The sequence below is a fragment of the Lutjanus erythropterus genome, chromosome 11 (genome assembly GCF_056507025.1).
Source record: "Lutjanus erythropterus isolate fLutEry1 chromosome 11, fLutEry1.hap2, whole genome shotgun sequence".
NCBI classification, from domain to species: domain Eukaryota; kingdom Metazoa; phylum Chordata; class Actinopteri; order Lutjaniformes; family Lutjanidae; genus Lutjanus; species Lutjanus erythropterus.
In genome coordinates, this window is record NC_139327.1 from 23,829,055 (window position 1) to 23,846,841 (window position 17,787).

General features: G+C 38.4%; 1 protein-coding gene across 3 annotated transcripts in view; it reads left to right on the plus strand.

The window, feature by feature from the left end:
* The window catches only part of LOC146319131 (actin-binding LIM protein 3-like), a 57,745-nt gene that overhangs the window by 17,363 nt on the left and 22,595 nt on the right, over positions 1–17,787 (plus strand). For all 3 annotated transcript variants that reach the window (XM_084729731.1, XM_084729728.1, XM_084729729.1), the window contains exons 3-8: positions 4,066–4,249; positions 7,573–7,685; positions 9,120–9,246; positions 10,338–10,431; positions 10,999–11,086; positions 16,829–16,887. In XM_084729731.1, the coding sequence (XP_084585857.1) occupies positions 4,066–4,249; positions 7,573–7,685; positions 9,120–9,246; positions 10,338–10,431; positions 10,999–11,086; positions 16,829–16,887 (665 nt within the window). The remainder of the gene's footprint in view (positions 1–4,065; positions 4,250–7,572; positions 7,686–9,119; positions 9,247–10,337; positions 10,432–10,998; positions 11,087–16,828; positions 16,888–17,787) is intronic.

Sequence of the window (17,787 nt, forward strand, 5' to 3'; positions counted from 1 at the left end):
ACTTGCATACAAATTTTAACTAGTATACTGCAGATATATTTTCAGATCTGTCATGCAGGTGAAAACCTGCAGTCAGGAGTGTGTAGGAGGTCCATCACATCGCTCGAGTTCTCATATCTTTACACTGACTTTAAAATTCTACTTTAGTTTTATAAACTACTGAATGGTTCAGAGCCAAAAGACATTTCTGATCTGCTGCTCCATTATGAACCATCTGGAGCTCTTAGATGGTCTTCCTGATGTCCCCAGACTCTAAACTGAACATGCAGAAGCAGCAGACAGTTTTTATGCTCCACATACCTGGAACAAACTCTCACTTTATTTTAGGTATTTATTTAACCTTTATTTAGCCAGGGAAGACCCACTGAGACTGAGTCTGATTTTCAATGGTGCCCTGGTAACATAACATGGATACAATCAATTTAAAATCATCAACTAATAAAAATACCAACTATCAGCAATAAATTGTAACATATCAGTAATCAATATCAAAAATTGAAATTAAAAGACATTATTGTGTGACTGTTTAAGCACTCACAGGCCATTTAACACATTTTTAATGTTTGTGTGTAGTGATTAGAACACCATGTAATGAGGGATTTCAGGTAATTAGGTAGCTTTTTTAAGATAGCTTGAAAAACATACAGGAGCAAACACTGCATTCTCCTAGCCGCCAGGGACAGCCAACCCAAGATTACAATAATGAGTTCTAAAATGATCACCAGTAATAAAACCAAGTGATAAACAGCGTCAAGCTGTTTCAAGGTGGCGGAGGCAGCGTGCATGTAGATATTGTCACCCTAGTCAAGTAGTGGCAGGAACGTACATTGTACTAACTGCATTCTGCTTGTCTCAAAAAACATGATCTACAGTATTTCCATGAAAAAGGTTCTATCCTTAATATTTTAGGTCGTTCCTCAACATGCATTTTGAAAGACAGCTTCTCATCAATAAATGTCCCAAGGTACATGAAGGAGAAGGTCTGAGGTCGGCTTCACCTCTGCTAATGCAGTCTAATCTCTGCAACTATTTATCTTGTGTTTCTTTTATATCTTGTCTTAATGCCTTTTTGTCGTATGTGAAGTACTGTAAATTGCCTTGTTGCAGATAAACTTGCCTTAATTCTATGCAACAATTTATATTCCTGTACTGTTTACAGTCGTGGGTCTTGGCAATTTTTTAACGATGTCCCACTGCTATGGACAAGGTCAGCAACAAAGTCACTTTAGCCACATAAAAAAGCCCACCTAAAAATTAACATCAATTCAAGTGTGTGTTATATTTGGAATTTTTCCACTGTTATAAAAGACAAATATCTTGCTGTCAAACAGCTGTTATAAAAAAATATATATATCATATATTCTCTAAAAGATTCCTGCTTTTATCAGTTTGCTTATTTTTATTATTGTGTGACTTTTGTGAATTCAAACTAACTCTTATAAACATCAGTGTCAGATAACAGTAATCAATCAGCAGTTTGTTGCTTAGCTTAGAAACTCTGCACTCCTGCTGCATCACAAGACTGGGGGCTATGGATAAATATCTCATTCAACCCTACTTCAAAAAAATCTAACTGTCCCTTTAATATCTACATAATATTACAAAATAATCAATTTAAAGAGAATAGAAAGTTACCGTGATTAATTTCATGGCCATTCTGTCTAAATGAAAATCAAATGATTCATGTATTTGGCTCCAGGTTTGTATAATAAAAACTTTAAATGTTGCTTTACTCTCTTTATGTCTTCACGTTGGCTCCAGTGGACACATAAATTACACAGCTAGACTGTTCATCTTGCTCTACAGTATCTCTCCCTCTCTGTCTGAGCCACTTAACACGCTGGCTCGGATCAGATCAGATCCATTCACTCCATCGGGTTTTGAGCCATTAGCTTAATTAGAGACCAGACATTCAATTCACTGTCAGATATCTTGATCCGTTGGCTGCCTTTCAGATGTCTAACTTACAGTATACATCCAGGTTATATCATGGTACCACTCTGCAGTTTATGCCTCCACTGTCTGGGCCTGTACATCACAGGTTATATCACAGTGACAGATATGTGTTGACTTGTGTAGAGCTGAATGACTAAAGCATGACACTGACAGTATCAGTGATGACACTATAAGTGGTGATACTAGAAGAGGATATGTCTGTAACACACAGCTGATGGGAGGTAAGAGTGAGCTTCCTTCCTTTCTCCCTGAGAACTGGAGCAAATGATCGTTCAACGGTTGAACCAACCAGCTCAGCAGAGGCCTCCTCACCCTAAGCACAGCTGGACCAGAAGCAATCATTTGGCTGAAGAACTTTGCATTTGCTTAATAAAACCATACATCATGTTGTCAGTGTAGTAAACACAGTGTCTGTACCTGTGGGCACTCATGTCTCTTTGCCTGGACATGCATCCATCACACCACACTGCCTCCATAAACACATATTAAAGTATTTATTGTGAGTAAACGTGGTCAAAAAGGGCTGTAATCTGTAATTGGACACATGTACAAAATCAGGCACACATACTGTACAGTATATTCTCTATATTCTATATGCACAGTCAGACAACCATAGCATACTGTAAAAAATTAACAGATTAGATGGTTACTGGTCTAATCCCCAAAACCAGATTAGAGTATTAACCCTTTAGAGGTCAGAAAGGACAACAGATTGCACTCCCAGCAACCCCATCCCCCAAACCACCACACACACAAACAAAATACTAACTATATATACTATGAACTAACCTCACACCAGAAGGCAAAACCTCTAGATTACTGGATTAACGCTGGTGTGTGTGTCAAAGTAGTCTCTAGCAGTATGTGAAATACTCATAATATGTGCTGATGTAATTGTGGCATGTAATGGATTATAAGTAAGAGATAATGTACAGTAAGCATGTCATTGCCTGATATCAGACTGAATTGTAAACTCCATATTTCCATATTTTCCATATTCAGAGAATCAATCTACTCGGTGTAGTGGGTGGATTCAAAGGTCTGGACCAGACAAAGCAGGTCATTGTTGCAAAATAAACCCAGACAGGGTTATGCAGGACCTGATGTGAAGTTTATTACATGACTACTGAGGAAAAAAACAATAATATGACACAAAATATTAATTTAAAACTTATTTTATTCATTTAAAAATTATTTAAGTGGTCAGAATCTATGATCATAACTGTGTCCATAGCAATGATCTGTTAGTCAAAGCAGTGGTTTGTTATTTATAGAAATGGCCTGTAATTCACAGTCTGGTATTCAATGCAACACACTGTTGTTTCAAAATAATTGACCATTTAGAATTGAGAATTTAACAAAGTCATAATAATCAGAGATAATGTTCATGAGTTTGCATGCTGAGTGGTTTTGTAATACCACCTCTTTACCTAATTTTTGTGGTAATCTTGACAGGGTATCACTTATAATAAGACTTTATAATAAGAATACCCCCTATAAAACCCCCTATAACCCATTATAATTAATAGTTTTCGACAACAAAACTACTTGGTTAAATTATAACACAAAACTACTTGGGTGCAAATAGCATCATTAGCTACAGACAGCTGGGCTCTTGTCTCTGCCATACTTGGTTTGGTTTAAGGACAGATCAGTGTCCGTCTCTCTGTCTGCCAGGTGCAAATAGCATCAATGACTATGGACACCTGGATGCTTGTCCCTGCCATGCAAATCCATATACAAATGCCTGTAAATAGCCACATTGCCATTTTCCAACCCTGTCTACCTTAATCTTACCGATCTTATTAAGCTACTACCACTTATAACTGGCAAAAGGGACTCTTATTGTAAAGTGTAAAACGGTACATGTTGAAAATGTACAATATTGCCAAAGCCTTGGTGTATGAAACTGTTAAATTTTATTTTCCAAATAAAACTTTTTGTTTTGTTTAAGACAAAGTAAGCTTCATAAGCAATGAGACCTGAGAGAAGGTTTTCTTTATTGTAGACTACTGACTCCACACAGTACAGTACTCCGTTCACACAGTCTGTCTTGTATATCTGGGGAACAAAGTTAGCTTATTCAGCCTTTCCTCTCTATCTGTGCAGTGTGTGGCTGTGATCTGGTGCACTCAGGCTTCTTCCACCACTCTGGCGAATACATCTGCACAGAGGACTACCAGCGACTCTATGGGACCCAGTGTGACAGCTGTGACCAGTACATCACTGGAGAGGTGGTATCTGCCCTGGGGAGGACGTACCATCCACACTGCTTCGTCTGCAGCATCTGCAGGTAGGGTGTTTGTATAGTATAGTTGCAATGTTTAAGATGTTTATAGACCCCCTGATAGGGTATTTCTTTTACACAGTGAACCCAGTGATAAAACAATGTATGTTTAAAGATATATATAGTAAAAGTATTAGAATGCATTATATTTTAAACGTATGGGTAGTATTGGTAGTAGTAATAGTAGGAGAGGAGTAGTGCAATTAAAATATTTCACAATTTTATCACTCTTGTTTACAACTCTTCGTGTTGTGTCTCCTGGCATCACTTCATTTGTAACTTGTGACTACAAAAACAGCAACAAATGAGATTCTCACTGAGCACCACATACTGTGGTATAGTGACTTTACAGTTACTGTTCACAACTTCTTGCTTATCACAGGTGGCCCTTTACAATTAAAATCCAATGATGTATAAGCACTGCAGGCTGGTCAATTCCTGCATCTGTGTTTGGCCTCACTGACCAGTTCACACCGAAACTCCTGCAGAAACACTGCAGGCGATGTTGTGATTGAAATGTTAACAGCCAGTAAAACTTGTTACAGCTAATTAAAAGTGACAAATCAAGTTTCGCTGTAAGTGTACCTTTTCCAGGTTTGTTACAAAGAATAGAGTATTTGAAGTAAGAATAATCACTTGCTGTAAATGATAAATGTCGGCTGGGTGCTGTGAATGATGAATGGTAGACAGTAGATTATCAGAGCAACGCTGACCTCAATCATGTTTGTTAACATGTTCACATACATTTCATCACTTCCATGATTCATTTTTTTTCATTCAACCTTTATTTATTTCTCGGGAAATAAAACATTGTCATCACTTTGGTTATTAAGTTGTGAATATTTTCACCACTTCTATCTTTTTGTTACTTCTACCCTTTAGGCCACTTTCCTTGAATGACAAATGGCAATTTTTGTGTTGTCAATGATGACTTTAAGACAGGTAAAAACTGTGAAACATGGCCCTGTTTTCATCATATTTTGACTGTTTTGATCAGCTTTAAATTAATGAAATAATTTAATAATGTACCACTTCATTTTCCATTTCACATCAATTTTTACCCCTCTGTTTTTCAGTTCACATGCATTTTCACCACTTCCATTTTTATCACTTAGTTTTTGTTACTTCCACCGCTCATGAAGGATTTAGTATTACACCTTCCTAAAATGTACCCCAATTCTGGTTTCACAGGTTTCTTTTACGCAATTGAAATCTCAAGCCAAAACAGAGATAACCTTGATCACACCAAGCTTATTTTCTCAGACCTTTAGAGAGACATTATACAACATTTGCAGGCTATATAATATATTTTTTATAAAATCAGTGGAGTGCCCTTTTACATATTATAGTAATGCCATTGTGCCATTTAATTATTACCCACAGTGGTAAGGGTATCAGAGCAGGAAGTTGTTGAGTGGGCACATTGAAGAGCAAATATATACTATACTATACTATACTATACTATATACTATACCATTGTAATATACTTAACAAATTTAATCTGTTGAGTCTTGAAAATTTCATATCTCTTCATATGAATTTAAAATCTTCCATGGCTTGGCCCCAACCCCCTTTAAAGGATTTCACTCAGCTCTGTTCTGAGAACAATAGCAAAAGCCACACGAAATGGAACTCCCCTCCCCTTTTAGTTATATCTCTGTATAATGCATTAGATTTAAAGTATTAAGGTTGCGTTTATTAGACATGGTCCCTGTCATATACAGTCATAAATAAATAAAAACAAATAAATAAATAAATATCGTGTTAATCATAAGCATTGGCTTCAGTTCAGTTCGCTCAAAGCTGGAGTGAATGTGATAAAGGTGACAGTAAATGAAGTGTGACTGGTGAGCACTACAGTAAATAAATTAAAGGCTAACTGTCGGGGTGTTAGACGTAGAGATGGATCATTAGGTTTTGGTTTGCTTATGGTGAGAGTTTTTGGACAGAATTCCCCCCTGTATGTGTGTGTGTGTGTGTGTGTGTGTGTGTGTGTGTGCCCACTCTACTGTATAAAAATACACTGGACTGCAATTGCAAATGAAGCTTATTCGTTTCATTTTACAAATGGCTGTGTCAGCATCTTGCAATAAAATTGTGTCTCTTAAATGACTTTTTGTCAAAGCAGTGACCAAAGTCCCACAACAATCGCTCTGAATGTGCGCAGTGTGAAACTAACAAGGAAAAGAAGAAATAGGAAAATATAGTGCTGATGTATTTTGCTTTGTCATTGTAATCATACTGATTAAATGCCAGCTCTAGTCTGAGCCTCTGTTACCACCACTTAAAGTCCAAGGCGAGGGGCATCTACTTGACAATTTGACATGTAACTTGATTTTCTGAAAAAGGTCATCTAGACACTGTTATATCTGTTTCCATGTCCCCAGGCCCAACCAAACTAATTTACTTTGGGCACAGTTGCTGTATTATAGCAAAGAGGTTTTTTATCAGATTTTTAGATTTATTTATTTATTTTAAAAGGATCCCCATTAGCTAGTGCCCTGGACACAAGCTAATCTTCCCGGGATCCAATGACCGATGAATAGCTACAGTCTAAATGTGAAGAAAAGCCTCATGACAAAAGTTATGTAAATACTAGAAATGTATAATAACTTACATCATCATAAAATACTTATTGGACTTTTGAAATACAGGATTCTCACTAGAAATGATGAATCACATTTGTACACTGAGTTTTATGTGCTTCTGACAAGACTGTAGAAGAGCAGTGAACGCTTTATCGTTTGTCAGTCTAAGTGGTACAGTTTTCTTATTAATCCTATTTTTAGCAGAGTTTTGGAAATCTCTTCTGTGATTTAAATACAGATTTGTATAAAATGGGAAACATTTGAAATAGGGTTGTATGAGGTAATTATCGATAGTCAGTGGCACGCCCTCAGTTTTTGGTCAAGCAGCAGGAGCACTCGGGTACAAAGCTAAGCAATGTACTGCTGTGAACAGGGTCAGCAGCATAAGTCCAGTCCAGTCCATTGCTTAGCTTCTGTGCTGCTGTCCCTTTCTGCTTCACCAAACTGAGGCTTGTCGACCACTATCTACTGAAGGTAATACACTGACTATTGATAAGTACCCCATACACCCATCTTCTAATTTTTTATATGTGTGGTTATCATATATAAATGTGTTGCATTTGTCAAAACTTCTGCAAATAAAATTGAAACTATCTGCACAGATAGATACTGTAACTGTACCATTAGTGGTTAAACAGTGAAATGCATGTTTTTTGTGATTTTGGGTAAACTAAACTAGAATTTCTGCAGTGCTGCATCTGCATACCTTTATTGAAATTTTCTGTGTGTGTGTGTTCTCAGGAGTCCGTTCCCAATTGGAGACAGGGTGACCTTCTGTGGGAAGAAGTGTGTGTGTCAGCAATGCTCACACACTCTGAGCAGCGACAAGCCCGTCAAGGTCCACGGACCAAGCTGTGAGAGACAAATAAACACACTCACACACAAATATGTGCACACACAAAAGTGAACAACACTGAGCTTATACTGTGACATTTGTCTAGTCAGTAATCAAAATGTAAGAATTACTTACTCACAATTTCAGTTAATCCAATGAATTCTTAAATTGAAACTAAATTTGTCATCAGCCCTAGAAAAAGCATTATGTTTTAGCAGAGTATGGAAGGTCATTCTCGACTTTGGGAACAGTGTGTATGACAAAATATTATCATCTCAAAGGTCCTCTACTCGATTCGGAGTCATTAATAACATCATCCCATTCTAATGAATGCAATATCTCAAGAACACCCCAACGGAATTTTTCAAACTCAGCATAAATGTCAACTTGGACTTAAGGATGAACTAATTAGATTTTGGTGGCCAAAGGTCGAAGGTCAAGGTCACTGTGACCTAATGACCATCACATTCTTGTGGATTTGATACCTCAGGAACAACCGGATAGAATTTCTTCAAATTCAGTACAGATGTCCACTTGGACTCAAGGGTGAATAGATTAAAATTTTGAGGTCAGAGGTCACTGTGATCCTATGCCTGTCTCATGGAATGTCTTCAGAATTGGTACAAATGTCACAAGAATGAATTGATGAGAATTTGGTGGTTAAAGGTCAAAAGTCACTGGGACTTCACAAAACATGTTTTTGGCTATAAGTCTGGAGACACATGGATGAAAAGTGCAATTTGACTGGCTCATAGACGCAGACAACTGCAAGGTGCTAATTCTGGTTGATTTAGTTTTTTGGACAATAGTAGTCTGTGGCACAGAGATGTAATCAAGCTTTGGCTACACTGACAATTCAAATAATTTGTCGTCTTTTCATGGGATTTGTTGACAATCAAATAAAAACATAGCATATCACCAGCAGTATCCTTTTATATCAGTGTGACATACTTAAGCTAAGAATACTGCACACCTTCTGGCCATAGCTGGGATCATCTGTGGACATGATTTTATGAAGCCTACTTATATTTAATTAAAATTACTCCTCTCAATCTTCGTGATTCATCCAGCATGTAAGATACGAGAAAAAAAAAACACTAGAAGACTTCGACCGTCCACCTGCTGCAAACATAGCCTCATTCCCTGCAGCTACACACCCACACACACACACAAACACAAACAGAGGGTGGCCTGCTGCTTCAGGTAGTCTTGCAGCCTGGTTCTAGTAGCTCCATCTGGCAAAGACAGTGTGACTATCACAACAGGAGAGGGGGACAAGGAAGAGAGAGGGAGGAAGGAGGAGAGAAGAGATGAGAAGTTGGCAGAGCAGAGAGGCAAGGACAGAGAGGGAGAATGATGAATGCATCAGTGCTCAAAATGTTGAAGCTGCTCTTATCCTCCTCTGGTGTTTTCTCATCGCTGCATTTCCTGCTTCTCCTCTCCTCTTCTACAGACTGTGCAGGCTGTGGTGAGGAGATCAGACAGGGTCAGTCTCTGCTGGCTCTGGAGAGACAGTGGCACGTCAGTTGTTTTAAATGCCGAACATGTGGCTGTGCACTCACTGGAGAGTACATAAGCAAGTAGGTGGCTTTATCCCCCCATATGTGTACAGTGTTAAAGATTTTCTCCTGTAGGCTAAAGAATCTGAAAAATCAGTGTTAATTCAAGTGTACATTATATTGAGAATATTTTCACTGCTTTACTTTGCTGTCCAACCTGGTCTCATTCCCAAGTCATTGTGTATCTGCATTTTGTCACCGCAACTCATACAAACCTAGATGGAACCTGTTAACAGCTGAAAGCAATTTCAATAATAGCTACATTTACATGGACAATAAATCTTCAATCTAGTGGAATCACACTAGAGTAGAAATTCAAACTTAACTGTTCAGGTGGATGCTAAATAAGTTATCCAATTACACTTGTGTTTACAGGCCCCAAAGCATCACGCAGATTATAACTTTTTTGATATGCAAACAACAAACTGGCTCCACTTACTGTGAAGCATCTGATCTGCTTGACATATAACAGAAGAAGAAGAAGTGGCTCTGGTTTGCCAACTGCCAGTAAACAAAGATGAAAAAAATGTTTGTGCATAATTTTGAAGATGGGCCCACATGGCATCCTGGGAACAATATTAGCATCTTTAAATCTTAAAGGTTTTTAACAGAGAATTGTATCTTCTGTTGACCAGTTCTGTTTTGCTATCACCATGTTTCTGTCCCCCACCTGAAACTAGTTTGAGACACGTCTAAACCTACTCAAACTCCATCTTTCAGCTTTGATCATGTGTTAAAAAAGCTTTCTGGCTGCGTTTGTTTGCGTGAATCTGAACTAACTTTTTAAAACACTGAAGTGACTGAATAATACAAACAAACTAACCAATCGATACAGCGGTAAACCTGGATCTCCTGTATTCTGCGATGTAAAATTTGTTATATTGCCAATGGAGTCTGAGTCTTTTAGTCAGCTAGATGGCATCCACAGTATTTATTTAAATATTAGTTTGTGGAAGTCACAATGAAAAATCATCTTCTTTTGAATATGGCAGGGATCTTTTGTCAGTTATTAAAAAAAACAATGTGCTACAGGATGAATAATAGTGGAACAGAAGTTGCACAAAGCCAGGATGTAAATTCAATGTGATAGCTTGTTTTATTGTCCCTGGCAGGGATGGGATACCTTACTGTGAGACTGACTACCACACTCAGTTTGGGATCAGGTGTGACAGCTGTAACAGGTACATCAGCGGCAGAGTACTGGAGGTGAGCGCATTTTTCTAAGTGTGAATATGTGTGTATGCTTGAGACAGATGGGAACAAGAGGGAGAATGTGTCTGTGTGTGTATGTCTCTGTGACAGTTTGTGTGCATGTATGCAAGCGTGTGTGTGTCGGTCTATAAAAAGCTGTGAAAAAACGCAGCTGTCCCTCTTTAAAAGACTGAAGTGTTGACTGATGACGAAGCAGCCTTGGAAAACCAACAAGCGACACTCTTCCATCTCCTCTACCAGCTTCAACCCTGTATTTTTTCTGTTTCTTATCATGCCTCTTGCCATTCTTCATTCCTCATTGTTTTTCTCTGTTCCTTATCACTACTCTGTTCTCGGCTCCTCATTTGTGTCATCTGCTTCTCTGCCTTATTCCCTTCCTTTCGTTCCATTTAATTTCCCTTCCTTTACTTTACGTTCTATTTTTTTTATTTCCTTTCCTTTCTTGTACTTTCTTTTGCTGTCCATCCTATCATTTCCTATCTTTTCCCTTCCATTCTACCCTCCCTATCCTATCCTATCATTTCCTTTCTTTTCATTTCATTTCCCCTATCTCTCCTCCAGGCTGGGGGGAAGCGCTACCACCCCAGCTGTGCCAGGTGTGCCCGCTGTCACATGATGTTCCTGGAAGGAGAAGAAATGTACCTTACAGGTGAGGAAGGAGAGGAGACAAATGGTTCAGTATATGTAGAGCCTATGAAGCTGATTTTGGCCATGCAAAGGTGCCTCTGCTAGTGAACAGCTAGCAGGCATAAAAATAGACTTGTAGCATCTATTGAATTAGATGAACCCTGCAAGTATCCAGATGGCCCAAGTGTTTCTGCAGCTGTAGAAGTGTGTGTGGGTCTGTAACTGTATGTGTGTGCGTGTTTGTGTGTGTACGAGTGTAACAAAGAAAGAAGACATGTTAGAGAGCAGTAGGATACGGTCACCTGATAAATGACTGCTTTTAACAAAGCACTGTTATATAGGTTATTGATCTCACATATAACACTCAGTGGTAACGACTCACACACACACACACATCTTCCCTCAGCTGATGTTTTCTTGATACACACAAAGGCTGGAGTCAATTACCTCTCAACCTTCGCCTCTGCTGTGTCCATTACTCTGCTCTGCCCCTGACAGAATTAATGTGAATGAAACCAACCTCGCTGGAGTTTTAAATTGAATCAACCAGGAGCTTCTGTTTTACAAATGAGATTACTGCAGTTAAAGTTAATGAGCTCAATCATGGATTCACTGGCAAACGTTCTTGACCATGTGGCATTTTGCTAAATATTATTTTAAATTAACAAGCCAAATGTCCAACAAATTACTTACATAAACAACTATTTTGCTTTAGGAATTATGTTCAGGTTTGTCATTATGTGGAACTACATGTAGTTTACAAAGCCTTGATTAAACAGCAACACTGAGTGCCTGTGCAATGAAGTGGTCTCATGGTCACATGGTGTATCTTGTAGTGTCAATCATGACAGTGACTATGATCTTTCCCTGACCTTGATCTTAAAGGGATAGTTTAGATTTAGATCAGTGGATGACCTACAGTAGATGGCGGTGGGCATGCCTGCAGCTTAGAGAAGCAGCACTATTACTATTATATTTCTTATTGTTACTAGTAGTGGTGGTAGTAATAGTAGTATGGTTACATGGGGCTGAACCCAAACTTAAGATTAGTGGTGAAAAGTTTTGTGTCAGTTGTTGTTCATTGATTGTGTTTGGTTTTGCTATCAGGTTCATGTTGCTAATTAGTTTGTTTGTGTTTGTAGTGTGTTTGTAATGTGCTAAAATATGTTTTATAGTTGACCCCATCCACAGCATACATTGCTTAGCTCCCTACACTGGAACTCCTGCTGCTTATCCAACCTGGCGGCATCCAGACCGCCATCTACTGTGGGTAATACACTGACTATACATACAACCCCCTCTTAAAATAATCTGAACTATCCCTTTACCATACTTAAACCACATTTTCGTTTAAATATATGTACTTCATATTGTAGGAATAGCAAGTTAAAAATCCTGACTCTGAACACTTTGCAGATAAATACAGTGTCAACATGACTGATGTGTCAGAGACAAATGAGCAGCATTTCCTTGTAAACATGACATAAATGCAAATTAGCTGCATATGAACATACTATAGGAGATATGGTTATGGAAACACACCACATATGAAAATAAGAGCCCTGCAGATCTAAACTGCACAATTTTTTTCTGAAAGATAACACTGAAATAGACCCGCACTTCAGTTAAAAACAGTTTGTGTAGCGCAGGTGATTCGGCCTGAGCAAGATTAAATGTAGAGCTACTGTACCGTAACATGTGGCTGACACACACAGTGTCCCAGCGTCGCCATACAAGTTGACACCTCCTGTTTCACCTCATTGACATTCTGCTGCTCTCCTGCTCACAGCCACCAGTAAAACTAAGCATTTGCATATTGTACCTGAAGTCTGTGTGTGTATTTATCTATGTATGTGCTTTTTAATCTACTGTTTGCCTGTGCATGCATGCTGGAGTCATTTTCCGTGTACGCCTGCCTGTGTATCTGCTTGAATGCATGTTTTCACATTTGTGTGTCTGCATTTGAATGCAGGTGTGTGTTTGTGGGTCTGTGTGTTGAGCTCCAGTGAGCTGCCCCAAGGTTACATTCACTCCTTTTGATGACTTCAGACATGTAGGAGGGCTGAGCAATCACCCTCATGAGACACACTCAATTACGACACACGCACCCCCCCCACACACACACACACAGACACGCACACACACAAAACATATGTGCACACACACTTGCAATCAATCTCGTGATCCATGTCTGGAATAAGAAGCAATGTGTGTGTGTATGTATGTTGGAGGTGGGGCTAGAGAACTATTTTATGAACTACTTGTGAATATTTAATCTCAGCATCAGATCTGATGCTGCATTCGAGACAATGTTGGTGGTCAGAATTTACCAGTTGAAATTTCCAACTTCTGACTTCAACTTCTTAAAGCCTACCAGGTGCTCAATGCCAAAAATAAATAAAACTGTTAGCTGACTCTGACAAATTGATGAGTTTCTTCAGTGAGTGTACACACAGTTGAAATACCAGCAGTACAACCTCCTTGCATAAATGACACAGAGGAAGGAAAAATGATTTTAAAATAAATAAGTCTTAATTAATAAGATACAAAACACACTTTTCTCCCCTAATTTTAATTTCTAAATCATGCAAGGCCCCATGCAAATAGTGCTAAAGATTATATTTTTATATGGAAAAAAATCAACTACATTACATTCAAAAGAAATATTCCCTCATCCAAGCATAAGATGATGGTAGTTTAGGCGGATTCATTCATAGAATCACCCATACACCTTTACCTCTTTCCCTACTCTCTCAGTAAAGTCTCAATTTTAAGAAAGAAGGACACACATCAGACAGCAGGAGGTTACAGGAATGAAATAAATCGTAGTACATAATCTGAATGGTCACATTATCCCAATGCATGTGCTGTTTCTCGTGGCAGCATGATTCAGCAAAAAGGAAAATACCTGAGGTCATTTAAATATCTGCTGCTTTATACCTTTCAAATGGTATGAGCGCAGATATCAATATTGCTTCCCTAGATTTCACTGGCTGCCTGCATCCCTTCTTTTGAATAGCAGTGGTTAAGATTAGGAGGCCAGTTTTGTCCACTGGTTAACCTCGTTTTGCATAAAGTTTATAAAGGGGAAAAAGGTCTGAGGCTTCATCCAAATGAAAAGACAGAGAAGGATGCAAGAGTTACGTTCAGATAATTATTCTGTGACAAATTTCAGGCAGCTAATTTTCTCAGAATTGATGTGCAATGCCATGCTTTGGATTGAATTCCTCTCCTCTGCGCCATTTAGATTCTCGTCATCCAGGAGATAAAGGATCTCAAGTCCAAGGCCATACATCTGTTTGGCTGCAGAGTTGAGGAGCGTGGGTGGGACAGGGGTGCACTGAATCACTACGCATGGTTTCTGTCTACACTATTGATTTTGTGTGCGGGTGTGTGTGGTTGTTGCATGTGAGTGTAGTCTACTTCCCCCGTGCCTCAGTGTGTCTGTGCTTGAATGTGTGTGTGTGTGTGTGTGTGTGCAGGTCAGATTTATGATTTTGGTTGTGGTTGTATATTAGAGTCATGATCAGCTAACTGAGTCCATTCGGTTGGCCTGTGTTAACCCGAGGCCTGACAAAATGATAGTCAGTGTGTGTGTGTGATCAGAGCAGATATATTACTGTCATTATCATTATGAGATCCACATACATTTAACATCCTGACATTAGTTGTTTATTGTTATGATTATTATTATGTAATGGCCTCCATTCATTCCCTCTTTTCTCTTTTGCTCTATAGTAAAGTTTCCTCTTCTCTCTCCCTTCCCTCAGGCCACCTCTCTTATTCATCTTGTGACCTCCCTCCCATCATATTATCGATCAGTTCAGTTTCTTTTTTCTTTTTGACTGTTAAAGTACAATGTTTTCAAAGCAGTATGTCTGTTTACCATATATGTGTACGCAGGGTATACAATAAATGTGCATTCATAATTTACAAAAGAAATTTAGAAAACATAGACAGTTAAGGAAACTCAATGGGTAGTTTAACTGCAACAGTTAGTCAATCGACTAATCAATCAAACAAACAAATCACAAACAAAATTAGCTAATTTTTCAAGCAAAACTGTCAAACTTTCTGTTTCAAGTTCATTAAATGTGAAGATTTGTTACTCTTCTTTGTCATTTTGACAGTAAATGAAGAGTGTTTGGATTATTGACTGTTGGTTGGACAAAAGAAGCAATCTGAAGATGCCAATTTGGGCTCTGGAAAATTGTGATGATATATCTTTCACTGTTTTTGATGTTTTATCAACTAAACAATTAATTGATTAATCATGAAAACAATTGGGAGATAAATTGATATAGTTAGTGATGGGGACAAACAAAAGCAACACAGCATCAACAAGCATGATTTAAAGACATAAATGCAATAAATAAAGACATTTTTATTTTTAGCATTAATGAGAAATATAACAATATATAATAAATGGTTAATTTGTGAATGTATTACATTTGCATTGCAATATGTTCCAAGGATAAAACATGAGCTACTTTACCTAAAAATAAAGTTGAAGAGGTTATGATGTGTCTTGGTGAATATTGTAACTGTCCAGTCTCATGTCACTTTAGCATCCTGGTGTTGTTTTCAGTTAATTTAATGAAGGAGGGAGGTTGTGCATGACAGTACTGTGCTCTGGTGCAGCACTTCAGAGGCTGTGTGTAACGTGTCTTTCTGACTCATAAAGGCAAACTGTTGCTGGAAAGGAATGACATGCAGTATTCACATAAGGCTGTTAGCAACTTTTTCCAGTTGTGTTCCAGCATTATCTGTTCATCTGTTCAGATTTTTTTTTTTTGCTGTCGCCACCCACATAGTAGATGCTCGTTTACTCCCACTAATTTCAGATGTGCCCCGGTCGCTTTGTTCTGGAACTGGAACTGGGTTAATTTTGGGTCATTTAACCAATGTTCCTACAGTGGAAAGATTACATAGCCTACATCAGTCTACTATGACTTGATCAAATGGTTGGCTGATTTTATGCATAGTTTCATCATGTTGAGAATATTACACTCTCTTTGTCTGTCTCTCAGGACAGAAAACAACTGGAAAGCGCCTCTCACTGCAAAAACTGCATTCTGTCTGATCAGGGCAACACGCTTTAGTGATGATTTGATATTCGCTGAAAAAACAGATTCCGCTATTATCCTTTTTCCTCGCTTGGAGGAAAAAAAGTGGCTAAGCACTAGCACTACTTGTATGGTCATTGGTCTTGCAGGTATTGGCTCATGCACCAAAGTGTTGTTAAGTTCAATTTTGACCCTATGGTGCTAAATGTTTTCATGGCAGACCATCCAACAGCTATTTTTCGCTCAAAAACATAAACTCATGGCACCAGAGGAAAGTCATGGGGTCTCCAAAGTCAGTAGAAGCTATTAACCCTTTGGGAACCATGAATGTCTGAAGAAATTTTAAAGGCACTCCATGTAATGGTTGTTGAGATATTTCTGTCTGGACCAAAGTGGTCGACCAATAGTGCCGTCCCTTGAGGAACTCTTCTAGCATTGCTGAAAACTTTCTTTGTCTCCGTCTCTCTGTCTTCCTCTTTGTTTATGTGTGTGGTGAGACAAGAAGACTTACATTCTCTGTCCTCAGACCAGACAGACTGCCTCCGCTGCCTTCTCTTTGTGTGTGTGTGTGTTTGTGTTGATTGATGTTGATGCACTTGAGGGAGGGCTGATACTCTTCATAAAACTGTATGGCTGCTGCCCACACACAGTAAACAAAGTAAACTGAGCTAAAATCGTGTGTGCATGTGTGTGCGCAGGTTCAGAGGTTTGGCACCCCATGTGTAAAGAAGCAGCTCGGCTGGAGAGAAAACTGCGGGTGAGTGATACTGAAAATACCCACAACCCGATGCTCTTCCTTTCTGCTTCTGTTTCTGTCCTCTCCGTGTTTTTTGTCTCTCTGTGCCTGATATTTCTCATTCTTGGTTTACAAGCTACGATACTCTGAAACAAAACTGCCTTCCAGATACATGTAGTACTGTTTTAAAACCAAGCTCCCTCTTATACTTTTTTATGCTGCTGTTAACTAATAAAATACATTTAAATATAAGATATAAAGCTTTGGACTCCTCTTTTTTCACAATTTTTGAACATTTGAACTGGTCAAGCAACTTTATGTGGTGGAACTTGTCCAAAGAGACTTTCACGAAGTCTTTTTTCTTTCATCAAAAAACATTTTATTTTAAACATTTATTTGGGCTACACTTTGGCAGCTGTCTGCAAGAGCCAAAAATTACAGTATGGTGAAAATGCAAATAACACAATATGGATTCATCACATTAGGATAGAGGAGGAAGGTGTTTCTGCTGTCCTCCTCATCTTGATCCTACATACATGATCTACAAAGAATATGCTCTGGATTTTTTTTAACATTTTAAGATTAAGAGTATGAAAAACTACATTTCTGTTTTTTTCCTTTCACAGTCGAATGTTTTCACTGCTCAGCTCACATAACGTAACACTTAATGCAAAGTCTGATTAAGTTTAGCCAACATGTTTATTACAGGCTTTCTGTAATTGGAGATCATCTTGGAGAATGTTTTACCAATAAGAGTCATGTTTTAATGCCTTTTTTAATCATCTATGATGTAAAAACATCAGATTTTCATACAAACAGAAAAACTAAAATTGTCTGTTCTCCTGCTCATAGTTGTATCACCTGGCCTTCTGTAATGTTTGCAGCCTGCCATGCTGTTTAATTGTTCTGTACACAATGAGG